Here is a 13220-nt window from a genome sequence, read left to right as displayed (position 1 = left end):
CTGGAGATGCTGGGGATTGAGCCTGGGGCCTTCTGCATGCCAAGCAGGGGCTCCACCACTGAGCTACAGCCCTTCCCTTACCTGCCTTCTCTTCTCTGATCCTCACCCAGAGGCCTGTTTCAGATATTCCGGATCCAAGATGTCCATCAGCTTCAAAAACCTTGAAGAGCATTCAGAGCATTAAATCAACATACAGAAAATCCTGATGCAGGGGTAGGCAACCTGGTGCCCTCCTGATGTGTTTGAACTACAGTTCCCACAACCCCTTACCATTGGTCATGCAGTCTGGGGCTGATGGGAGTTGTAGTCCAAAACATCTGGAGGGCACCAGGTTGCCTACCCTTGCTCTGATGTAATGTGTCACAACCATCTTTCCTTCTGTCCTGGAAATATCTCTGACTCATGGGAAATTCTGGGCTGTCTTCCTCCTGAATTAGGGACAATCTTCTGCTGAGCTGTTTTCCGATGCTATGCCAAGCAGGTCAATCTAATTACAGTTGGCAAAACATAAAAAATAAATCAAATACAGTATTGCTTGGCTCCAATACACACTGAGCACAGTAAAGATCAGGATACACTTTGGTTGTAATCCTATTTACACTTACTTGGGAATAAGCCTGATTGAACTAAAGGAGACTTTACTTTTGAGTGAACATGCATAGGAGGGCACTGGCAAACTGTTTAATTTCTTCTCCATTAGAAGACAAGAGATCCATGGCATTGAAGACAGCTTTAGGGGAGTGTTTGCTTTTTGTTAAGCGTAATCAGCCATGCACAGAATACATCTGTCATGTACCAATTTCACTGGCTCCCAGTTTGCTTCCAGGCCTAATTCAACGCGCTGGTTTTTCTTACTCTTTTAGGCCCTGAATCAGCACCAACTCCCATCATCTCTGACCATTGGCTCTGCTGGCTGGGGCTAATGGGGGTTAGAGTCCAATAATATCCAGAGGGCCATAGCTGCCCACACATGCCCTAAATGGTCTGGAATCAAAAAGTCTGCCTTCTCGGACATGAGCTCCACGCTCCACTCACCATGGGGGACTATGCACTTTTCCCCTCTCCAAGGTCAGATATGGTGTGCGAGAGGGCCTTTTTAGCGGTGGCATGCATGCTCTGGAACTCCCTTACGCTGGGAGATGCGGCTGTCCTCTTCCCTATTGCGTGTTGGTGAGACAAATGAAGATACTGTTGTTTAGATGGGTCTTGTTTTTAGAACATTCTCTGAAACAAGTTTGACATCTGGCGTACTTTGGGCTTTCTTTTTTAGCTGCCATAATATTGTTGTTGATTTCCATGTTGTTGATACTTAATTCGTTTTTAAAAGTTATTGCTATATTGTATGATATCGTCACCTTGAAGGTCCTATTGGGAATGGAATATTTCAAAAATAAAGGAATAAAGCAGGGGTGCTAGACCTCAGGCCTGTGGGACAATTATGGCCTGCCTTGGGTCCAAATGCGGCCCCACCATTTGGTGGTTTTTCAGCTTTTGTGCTGTTTCCCCACCCCCATTCTAATAGGTTGAAAGGCCTCTCCTAAGGCTTCATTCCTGGCAGTAAGGGCTTCAACCTACAATATGCTGGTATTGTTTGCATTTCTGGCCCCACCCCTTTCCCCATTGGCCCCACCCCTTTCCCCATTGGCCCCACCTACCACTGGAATGTGGCCCCCGAGGGCTCCTCTGACATGGAATTCAGCCCTCAGGCTGAAATAGGTTTGACACCCCTGGAATAAAGGAAACGCCCTGATCTCCCTTTACCTCCTTTTGCTCTAGCTCACCCGATGCATTGTAGAAGTCCTTTTGAGTGGTCTGTCGAAAGCCAGTGCTGCACCCATCAATCCACAGTGCAAAGAGCTTCTGAAGAAAAGTAAGTGGTGTTCTTAAAGGAACCTGACAGACTTGATCCCTCCCTGCTTGCCTGCCCTTTCCTAACAAAACGATTTGGCAGACGTGACTGTTTTGTGAGCAGAGTCACAACAATGGCTCCAGAGCCCATTTGCAGCGAGCTGCCCCCGAAGCGAGGGTGGTGAACCTGAACTGAGGAAGGCAGGAGGGGGGCTTGCCTGGGAGGACTAAGAGTGTAACAGCAAGCACTGGAAGACAGACCTCAAAGGCCGTTGTTTCTTTTCTAGAGAAGCACATTCAAGATCTCTTTATACACTGCCTCAAAACATACACTACCCCATCGCACTTGCAATAATCAGGGCGGTGCAGTGAGGATGGTGGCTGCTTTCCACCCCACCCCCCAACTTTGCAATGCATGGATGAGATTTTATTCATTGCACTTCCATCCCACCTTTCCTCCGAGGAGCTCTGGGCAGCGTTCTGGCCTCCATTTTTATTCTGTCAACTATCCTATGATGTAGGTAAGGCTGAGTGATATGGATCGGCCCCAGGCCCCCAGTGGCTTTCCCGGATCAAGGGAGATACCAACCTGAGCCTTCCCAGTCCTAGTCAAACACCCTAAGCCAGGGCTAGGCAACCTGATGCCCTCCAAATGTTTTGGACTACAACTCCCCAAAAGCTCAGCCAGCATGGCTCATGGTCAGGGATTATGGGAGCTGCAGTCCACACACATCTGGAGGGCACCAGGTAGCTTACCCCTGCTCTAAGCATACACCACACTGGTTCTGTACACTGCACTGCTTCTCAGCGTGACTGAGGCAAGGTTTCTAATCACTATGCTGGTGTCAGTTCAAAACAAACCTGCTGTTCCTTGCTGTAGTGGGGCTACATATCTGAGTTTTGTATTTTATTTTATTCATAGCATTTGTATCCCACCCTTTAGCCAAAAAAGGTCCCAAGGCCACTTATAAACATAAGAAATAAGACAGTCCCTGCCCACAGGCTTACAATCTAAAAGACAACACAAAAGGAAAGTGGATTAGGAGGGAGGAGGAAAAATGCAAATTCAGGCACTAGATTCTTAGCTGCAAAGTTCCACAGGTCATGGGCACAGTGGAAGGGTTGCTGCTGCTTCTCCCTCTCATCCCCTCAGCAGGGACAGCTGGTAGCAGGAGGGAAGGGGCTCTCAGCTGGAGCTGTATCCAGGCATGATAAAGCGGTGCCTGCGTGCTGTTTCCTCTCCCTCCGAGTTGCTTCAGGGATCATGCTGCAATGATAAAATGGAAAAGAGGAGGATTATGTATGCTTGGGTTCCTTAGGAGGGAAAAAGGTGGGATATAAATGTAGCAAACAAACAAATAAATACAATGTCAAACTCTCCCTGTGGATGGAGGTAGCTTTCTAACCCAGGTTTCTTCCTGGTGGGTAAACGTTCCATGGGCAGATTTTTGTCATGGACTTGCTCTCAAATGAGCCATCTGTGGATTCTGACTGAGGCAGTATAACAGGCTGTGAGAGGGTTCTACCTATGTCAAGTTAAATATTTGAATCAGTTCATTGTGTCTGAATCAGTGGGTGATAGTTACTCTGGACTACAGGAGTAGGAACTTGATGAACGTCAGATAGGCCTTCTGCCACAAACATTTGCAAATGGTAGAGAGAAGCTGAAGATGAGGATGTCACATGGCCCAGTTCTCTGTGTACATCTGAGGCTAATTTTGAGGGCCCTGACAAATGAGTTGGGGACCAGCAAAAATAGTGATAGGAACAGAGGAAGCTGCCTTATACTGAGTCAGACCGTTGGTCCATCTAGCCCATATTGTCGACACTGACTGGCAGCAGCTCTCTTGGGTTTCAGGCAGGATTCCCTCCTAGCTCTACCTGGAGATGCTGAGGATGGAACCTAGGACCTTTTGCATGCAAAGCATCTGCTCTACCATTGAACTATGGTCCCTCCCCATGGGGCGCAGTGGCTTGATAGGGTCATGAATAAGGAGCTAGAGCAGAATTGGGCTAAGAAGTGCCTGCCTGAGGGACCCAAGGTCACAGTCTCCTTTCAATGCATCTGTGGTCATGGTGTTTCAGTGGTCATTTTAAATAACTTTGTCTGTGTGGAGGATGCTTTAAGGCAGTTTATTCCTTTGTTTAAAGGAAACATTTTTACTCGGCTCTTCAGCTGAAAAAGGCTCCCAGAGTCCCTCATAAAGACCAGTCCCTGCCCTCAGGCTTACAATCTAAAAGACATGACACAAAAGGAAAAGGGATTGGGAGGGAGAAGGAAAAAAGCAATCCTGGGCACTCATTCTTCAGTATAAAGTTCTTATAATGACCTGCTGGATAGAAACAGTTCAAGGAGAGGAGGAGCCGAACACTGGTGGTCTCTCAGCTAGGCCAACAGAATATCTTCTCAGAGCTGGTCTCTCAGCAGAGCTGTGGGATGGCCCTGCTTCCCATATCTCCCTCTGCTGCAGCCTGATGGAATGGCTCTTGCCTGGTGACAGTTGGTGGAGGCCCTGGCATGGCCCTGCTTCCCATCTATAATTAGTTTAAGTGACAGCAAACATGTGACAGACTCATCACTCCCCATTGTTAGGTAAGCCTAAGGCAGTTATAACCATAAGGAGAAATGGTCCATGCTCATTGAGCCTCTCTTTCTGGTCTTCAGCCTTCCAGATGAGCAGTAGGGGAGGGGAGGAGTGGAGTGGGAGGGAGGGAGCCAGGATAGAAGACAGCCCAGGCAGAAGGTGCAAACACAATGGCATCCTCATAAAGAATCCACAGCTTTTTAAATTTTTTTTTTAGGCAATCTCCAAAAGCAAGAAGAGCAAAATGTAGGCCAAGACCTGGAGCTTGACACGAGGCACTTATCAGAATCAGAGGAGTTAAGTAAACCACCCGAAGGGACTGTGAGGGAAGAACAAGATCTAAACGAAGAAGAATTTAAAAGACAGGCAGAAGGAGGTGAGAAATGGCACCCGGAGAGAGGAAAACATGGGCAAAACGGCAACCCACAAGGCATCTCCCAGTCTTTTGATGAAGCCCATAAAGAAGAAAAAGAGAATGATGGTGAGAAAAGGGCTGAGGAGGATGGTAGCTATACAAGAAAGAACTACAGTGAAGAAGGAAGCAAAGAAAAGAAACACAGTGAAGAAGCAGAGCATGAGCTCCTAGATAAAAAGTCCCTTCCTACAGCAGGAAGGGTGGCTGAAGGGGACTACAAGCGTTCTGGGGGGCAAAGGTACTTGCAGGAAATCGTACACAGCCAAGAAAAGGGAAATGAAGAAAGCAAAGAAGAGGAAGAGGATGAAGAGGATGAAGAGGAGAGCAGTGAAAAATATCACCACAGTTTTCACCGAGAATATGAGGATTCTTCTGAGAGGGGAGAAGCTGACATAGAGAAACGAGGCCGTAAGCCAAGACATTACCACCGGAAACCAAGGCTGGGCAACTCCTTTGAATACAAGAGACATCATAATCGTGAGACAAAGGCATCACCCGAAGAGTCGAGTGAGGAAGAAAGTGAGTTCTGGGATAAAAGGAACCATTATCCTAAACATTATTATAAGACAGGACATCATTTTGAAGAGAAGCGAAACTCTGATGAGATGCATGGCTCTGAGGAAATGGAGGAAAAGAAGAGGAGTAGAGAGTATCAGGACAGATGGCCTCACAGCAGAGAGGACAATGAAGAGGAAGACATGAGGCACCACAGCAGGGAGAATGAAGAGAAACGGCACCACTATGAGAAAAGACGACTCCTTGATGAACCACAAAGTGAAGTGAGGTACCACTATGAGGAAAGGACGCCTCACAGCAAAGCAAGTGAGGAAGATGAAGGCAAGCCACATAGTTATGACAGCAGGGATGAGAAGAGGCTTCAACATGACAAAGAACGACAGCATTCACAGCTGGAGGAGATGCCAAAGCCACAGATTATAGAGAAGGAGGAAGGAGAGCAGAGACTCTACAGCCCACAAGAAGGGCCTGGAGAAGAAATAAGGCCCGGTGGTCATGTCAGAGATGAAGAACTAGAAAAGAGGCACCACAGTGAGAGGGAAAAGCATGTTGGCAATAAAAGGACGCTTCTGATGGAGGAGGGTTATCCAAGAAGCCACTATCTTATAGAAAACGTAAAAAGAGCTGTATCTCCATACATCCCGTACTACCAACAGCTTCGATGGAAGAGCAGACACATTGAAAAGAAGGATGAGGCCGCTGATCCATTTTTGGAGAGCGAAGAAGAGTCTAGGTCCCACCTGAATGAGAGAGATTTCTTTCCCGAGTATAGCGACTACGACTTGTGGGAGAAGAAGCCCCTTATGGATGGCCTGAACCACAAGCGTAATGAGAACAACCATCTCGAAAGGAGCCACAAATTCGATGCGAAAAGGCAATACAACCGGATGGATGAACTGGCCCATCTTCTGAGCTACCGGAAGAAATCAGCAGAATTTCCAGAACTGTACAGCTCCAAGGAAGACATGAAAAGGAGCCATGTCATAAGGAGTGGTGAGGGCAAACTCAGTCAGAGGCCTCTGACACAAGAAGAGGTAATTTATTTACGATTATCTAAGAAAGGCTAATAGAAATGACTTTGGCTATTAAAAACTCAAACTTCAATTTCAACATGACTGTCACGATGGTCAGTGATGCACAATTCACTGTCACTGTTGCCAAAGCTTTATATTGGCAACCTGATAAATGTGATCAACACATGCACTGCAAAGTCCTGTCCATTCACACTTCACATCCAAATAGCATATGGAACCATCCATGTGTTCCAGTTAATAATCTGGCTTTGGCCGGCTTTCACTTAGTCCTTAGCTACCCCCAGATATCATTTACATTTGTACCTCAGTGGAATGGCTCAACATGCTGAAGTCACTCCATGTTTACCCTGCAGAAATTGTCAGCAAAATCAGATTCTTAAGAAGAAAAAAAAGTACTGGATATTGAAACCCAAGAGCCTGGATGTTAAGATTTCGACTGCAGTCCTACACAACACTGACCTGGGAGTAAGCTCCATTGCATTCAGTGGGGCTTATTTCTGAGTAGAGATGTATAGGATTACTCTGTTAGGCTGTTTTCATTCTGGGGCTTAGGCTGCAATGTTAAACACAGTTACTAGGGAGCAAGACTCATTGGGCACATGGGAACTTAATTCCAAGTACAGGATTGTGTCGTTAAATTGGTTCTTGCTTAAATGGCTTATCAGCCACCTCCATAGGCCAAGATATGCATTTGATGTTAAAATTACTTTTTAAATTTTCTCTCCTGCATACATAGCATTCACATAGGGCACAAAAAATGGTGAGAGAGGCTCTGATGTGCTTTTTAGTGTCATGTTCAAAAATGCCCCCGTGTCCTTTTGACCTCAGTGAGATTTCAGTGTGCCCAAGGCAGGGGTAGGGAACCTTTCTTTTCTGTTGAAGGCCATATTCCCTCAGAGGTAATCTCTCAGGGGCCACATGCTGGTGGTGAGCAGGGTTGAAGCCAGTGGCAGGTAGGGCTAGAGTCAGAAATAGGTGGGGACACCCCTTTTCTCTTTCTCTTTTTCTCTGACACCCCTTTCTCTTTCTCTCTCTCTCTCTTTCTCTGACATCCCCCTCTCTCTCACCCCCCCTCTTACTGACGCCCTCATCTCTTTCTCCCACCCCCATCCTCTCCAACCGGCAGGCTGCTGGGAGAGGGACAGCTGACTCTTTCCAAAAGTCTGAACTGATCACTTGCAGAGGCCTTTTGAAATTAGTCCGAGGGTTGCATGTGGCCCAAAGGCTTCCACAGATTGCCCAACCCTGGTCTAAGGTATCATGCTTCAGGCTACCAAATGAACAATGCATGTATATGGTTAGAAGTTCACACTACAGAACCAAGAAAGTTACTCAAGCACCTTAGGCTGCAATCCTAGGAATAAGCCCCACTGAAAACAGTAGGATTAACTTCTGAGTAAACATGCATAGGATTGTGCTGTCAATATTTTTTTCCTTAGTCTTCAGGCACTTCTCTCAAGGTACTCACTGAATTCTACTGCTTTCTTCCTGGGCTGTACTATAATATCGATCATTGCCAATTTACTGGGGTGTTTGGGTATGGAGTATATGTTGAACCCCTGCTAATTACATGATCTTATGATTCCCTCAGCGTTAAAATGTGTGTGTGTGTGTATATATATATATATATATATACATATATATATACACACATACATACATACATATATATATATATATATAGAGAGAGAGCGCATATGTGTGTATTACAAACATAACAGAGACGTGCACACATAAATACCATACCTGATACTTTTTCAGCATACCGAGAGCAATCTTATCTTTAAGTGGAAGAACACTTGTTAATAAATTTCGCACTTTTGGACAACTGTTAATTCTAGGGCTGTGAGTCTCCTTTTAGTACAATACTTCTGCCTTGTGACATTGGCTGTTACAGAACTGATGAGGTTTCTGCAAGGTTGCATGTTTCTCTGAGGTGGCACATTCCAACTTTAAATATTACATGGTACAGTGCAGTGTGTTTCTCTGAAATCACTGAACAAGCAACAGTGGGACGTAATGACATAGACACCATAATATAAATTGCCAGCCTGAAACAACCCACCAGCTACATTACTTGACCTAACTGATTGGGCAGTGCCAGGTATCAAATATGTTGATGCCAGGAAATGTCAAAGATCTGGAAGCAAGCATGAAAATTTTTAACATGAAGTTCATTAATCTGGCAAAATTTAATCAACAGCTGCAGCCTGGTACCTACGTTACAGACTGATCCCTAGACTTACTGCACCTTCACATAAATGTGGGTCATGTACCAAGTATTGCACCAGAACAAGGTCACAGAACATGACATTACACAAATGTTACAGTGACCCATATTACATTCCCACGGCGTCATAGAAAGATGTTGGCCTCTATGTCTAGGAATAACCAATATGCTCCAGCAGATAGAAAGCTGGATGTGGATCTTGGACAATCCACCCTGCAGAAGACCATCACAAGAAATGCCTTAGATGTTTTCATAATAAAACACATGCACAGCACTTAGGGGTTCCTTCCCAGTTTTCTTGGGACATGGTTTCTTAATAACTAACCAGGGTTCAGTGGAGAAAGCTGGACATGGAGGAAGAAGACCTGGTTTTAAAGTCTCTCGGCAGCATGGACTCATTGTATGGCCTTTGGAACATCTTAGCCTCAGTTTTCTATCCATAAAATGGGAATAATCCCCATAAAATGAAAACAATCATGCCTGAGATGATAATGTGAAGTCAAACACAATGAATGCCAAATAATTAATTTTTAAAAATACAATAAACACAGCACAGCAATTTGCAAATAAGTACTATATCAATAATTATTTGTACCTACAAGTCCCTAATAGGATAAGCTTGGTTTTTAAAGTTGTAGATTTACAACTACCTTCTTCAAGCTCCCAGACAGGCAGGAGCAGAACTACTGCAGTGCAGTGTCACCTGTTCCCAGTCTTGCCAGGTGGGGTGTAGAAGGTTTTGATGGTACTGAAGGGTGCTGTGAGCTCCAAGAAAATCAAGGAAGTCACACTGTGAGGAAATTAATGTGTGTAAATGAACCATGGCCAGATATGTGTTTTTTTTCCCACCTGGGGGTGGCAACACTCCTTTGATGTAACTGAAGATTGCCAAATAACACAATTACATTAATTTGTCACACAAACATTCATAATAAAAAGCAATCTAAGCGTGTAATGTCACAGTCCACAAGGGTTTGCTTTTCTGTTCTTCACAGGAGAAAGAACTGGAAAATCTTGCTGCTATGGATTTGGAACTGCAGAAGATAGCTGAGAAATTCAACAATAACCAGAGGGGATGAATCCTACCCCGTCTAATATGGGCATGGTAAAGCATAGCTCGATTTACAGTACCCTATATTTATTTGTAAAGTCACTGCCACTGTGTTGCTCTCCTTCGTTTCCTAATCAGAAATGCAGTTTCCTATCCACTAAATATATTATTTACGCAGCGGCAAGCATCTTTACATTCCAAATATGCTAGGGAGATCAGATCAGCATGAATTCCAGCATACAGAAGAACTATGTGCAAGGCAGACATTTCAAAATGCGTGTGGAAATAATTGTGCTTGTGTTCTTCAGAAATATGTTTTGTCTTAGTTTGAAGTAATAAAAAAAATTACATTGTCCACAAGGTTACATGCTTGGCTTCTGTGTTAGTCTCCTATACTGATATGCAGTATTGTGTTGATCAAAGAAAAGAAATTTACACAGCTAATTCTGGAGCCATTTTTGCATTATAAATACGAGCCATTCCATAATATGTATTAACGTAGTGATCCCGTGATGGCATTTGGAGAGGTGATAGCAACAGAGCGTGTGCAACAGCTGTCCACCATCAGCGTACCACATTGCTATAGGGCATGTTGAACACACATAATCTTGGAAGTAACCAGAAACACAGCCCCTTTTTGAGCATGAAAATATCCAAAGGTACTATGGTGTTGATGTATTAAAAAGTAAATGGGAAAGTAAAAAAAAAAAAAAAGGAAAGCCAAAGTAGGGCAGTAGTAGTAGTATTGAAAGATCTATCACCAGCATTGCCAGCATCCAAGCTCCATTATGCCACCTACTGTGCATTAGAAATACTGCTTCATGAGAATATAGACACACCCAATCTTTTACAGGGCCAAAATAAATGGGACAACGGGCTTCTCCACATTAGTGGAAAATCCTGCTGCCTTACTGGGGGTTTCTGCTTCTAGATTCCTTGCGGGATTACGGTCAGCTCCATTGTACCGGCAACCACGTGGTTTGAATTGAGACCTTCCTTTTCAGCACTTTCCCTATTTCCTTTAGGTGGTGCCATCTAGCAGCTGAACTATAGCACTACGCAGCATTGCACGCTACCGATTCTGCAATTTTTTTTTAAAAAATCCTGATTTCGTCCGGTTTTTTTTTAAAGCGGGATAAACCTTAAAAAGCGGGGGGGGGGGTGAATGTTGACGATGTCTTGTAACAGACCTGCGAACTTCCGTGAGTGGCCAATCATGAGTGTGCTATAAATTTCTGGTGTAGAGGAGCTCAATGAGAGACATCTGGAGTTTCTCCCTGTGATTTGTGTTCTTATCTTAGTATAACACAGCTGAGAGCAACTTCAAATCTGATTGAATAGCAGGGTGAGAGGGTTACCTAACCCTTTCCTCATGAGCTGCTTTCCTGATAACAACAAGCACCTCCAAGGTGCATTCCCGCTTGCTGCAGGGGAAATAATACCAAATCTACACATTTTCCCCTGGGAAGAGAAAAGCAGAGAGGTAGGTAGCCTGTGTCTACGCACGTCCAAGAGAGATAGACCGACCCACCCATCCATATGTCTTTCACATCACATCCACTGTGGTCCTCACTTCCTGCAAAAGTTATAGCACCACAATTCATCACATGTACCCCACAGTCTCACAGAAGTCCAAGTACTTCTATGGAAAACAAGAACACTGTCCACAATGAAAATAAAATATAGCACCCAAAGTGGTTTTGGTTTTGTCATCTTGCTATTTAAAATTACACCTCCACTACAGCACTAAAGCTTCACATCTTGCAAAGTTTGTCACTTTGTCCATTGCTTTCCATTCTTAGATCTGTCAGCAGCAGCAGCAGCAAGGTATAATGTAGATCCTCAGGTTTTGTTGGCACGTGTTTGAAATCCCCTGCAACTGTCAGCACAACTGAGAAGCTTCAGACAAAACAGAACACGTCCAGAAGGCTGCTTGCCCAGCCCCCCTGCGTAGGGTTCAGCCTTGCTGTCTGGTTTCATTTTAACCCTGAAAAATTGAACATTCTGGCTTATAAAAAGATGGTATGTACCTATCACGAACACGAAGTCTCTCAATATCCCTTTACGATGAGCCCCACCTCCAAGGGGCAATGTCTCTATTTCTTTATGAGGCTATCTATACCCCCACAGTTCCACCCCGACAAAGCAGCTTACACAAAGAACACACAAATGCTATTCATTAAAAAATACAATATTTTTTGTAGCAATAAAAGCAACGATAAAAAACAGAATTAGGAAGAGCCAAGATTAAAACAGAATGTATTCTAAGCATATTTATCAAGTATGTACCATGGGTTTTCAGTGGGACTTACTGACAAATATGGCTAGATACGGGCTATATGCTTGTGTGGAATTTAGGTGATGGGCACCATCACACAAAGGTAAGACCTCTTTTCAGGCTATATGGTTTTTAAAACACATGTTAGACTATTCTATGGAGTTTGGCTTCAGAGACTGCTATTAAAATGAGCCTATAACATTAGTAGTTGTTACTCAGTCATAATGTACCACCAAATCCATCATAGATAAAGCAAGCCTCAATCCTTATTGAAGGGAGCAGTTCCATTTTATACTCCAAAACCTGAAACACAACGAGGTTCCATAAAAAGTAATGACTACCTTTCATTTTCTAACACACAGGGGACATATATGCTGGGGCAGGAAGATACAAATTCTTTGCTCATCATAAATAATACGAACAAGTACACACACATACTCTCCCATATATATGCACCTATATATACACCCATATTATATATACACACACAATTAGAACAAACAATATACCTTGTTTGTTCTAATTCAAACCTTCATATTCTTTAAAAATGTAAATTTTCTCTCCCAAAGTGGAAATCAATAAAGAATGGGGCAAAATTGGCTGTAGGAAGGAGAAAACTGTATAGGGGCACGGATCGGTAGCCTTTGAAAGTCGGGGAGAAGCAGGACATTGAAGTCAGAGCCTCTGACCGCTGCAGATGTGTTCCAATTTCTGTGGTGCTTCCTGAACCATTTCCAAGTTTTCCTTCAACAGTGACCCTGAAATTAGCTGCAGGCAATCTCAGGCAAGCCACATATTACAGCAACTATTGGGTTCTGTGTTTGGACAAATATGGAGATTCTGTATAGATAAAATATTATTGAAGGCCTCAAAAAACATATCACTTAACTACCACCATACATAGCAGCCTGAGGCCTCTGAAAACTTGCTGGGGAGAAAACAGCATGTTGGGGGCAACTGATCTTCCATTCCCACCAAGTAATGCTGCAGAAAATGCATATGGGGGACCAAAGCTTCGTCTATTTTCAGAACCAAAATGGTGCTAACCTGCCAGAGGAGGCGAGTTCCTGGGCCAACTGAGCTGACAGTTTCTCTGTGAGTTGCTGCAAAGGGAGGAAAGGAGAGCTTCCTTCCTCCTTCTCTCAGCCATCACAGCTTCCCAAATGTTCAGTACAATTCTGATCACCCAATAGGCTGCAAGATCATATACCTCTCTTGGACCATCTAGGCTGGAGTAAGACCATCTGCTCCCCTTCCCATACC

At 44.2% G+C, this 13220-nt stretch overlaps 1 protein-coding gene across 1 annotated transcript in view; it reads left to right on the top strand.

Moving 5' to 3' along the window:
• CHGB (chromogranin B) overlaps positions 1-10013 on the top strand; it is a 127803-nt gene extending 117790 nt beyond the window's left edge. Inside the window, exons 4-6 of the mRNA XM_084825290.1 lie at positions 1777-1870; positions 4651-6398; positions 9624-10013. Of these exons, the coding sequence (XP_084681416.1) occupies positions 1777-1870; positions 4651-6398; positions 9624-9707 (1926 nt within the window). The 3' untranslated portion in view covers positions 9708-10013. The remainder of the gene's footprint in view (positions 1-1776; positions 1871-4650; positions 6399-9623) is intronic.
• Positions 10014-13220: the final 3207 nt, after the last annotated feature.

This window comes from Heloderma suspectum, chromosome 1, assembly GCF_057233095.1.
Source record: "Heloderma suspectum isolate Gila_16-S chromosome 1, 16-S_ref, whole genome shotgun sequence".
Classification (NCBI taxonomy): Eukaryota; Metazoa; Chordata; class Lepidosauria; order Squamata; family Helodermatidae; genus Heloderma; species Heloderma suspectum.
The sequence above is the reverse complement of the archived record's forward strand: the minus strand, read 5'-3'. Positions and strand labels throughout refer to the sequence as shown.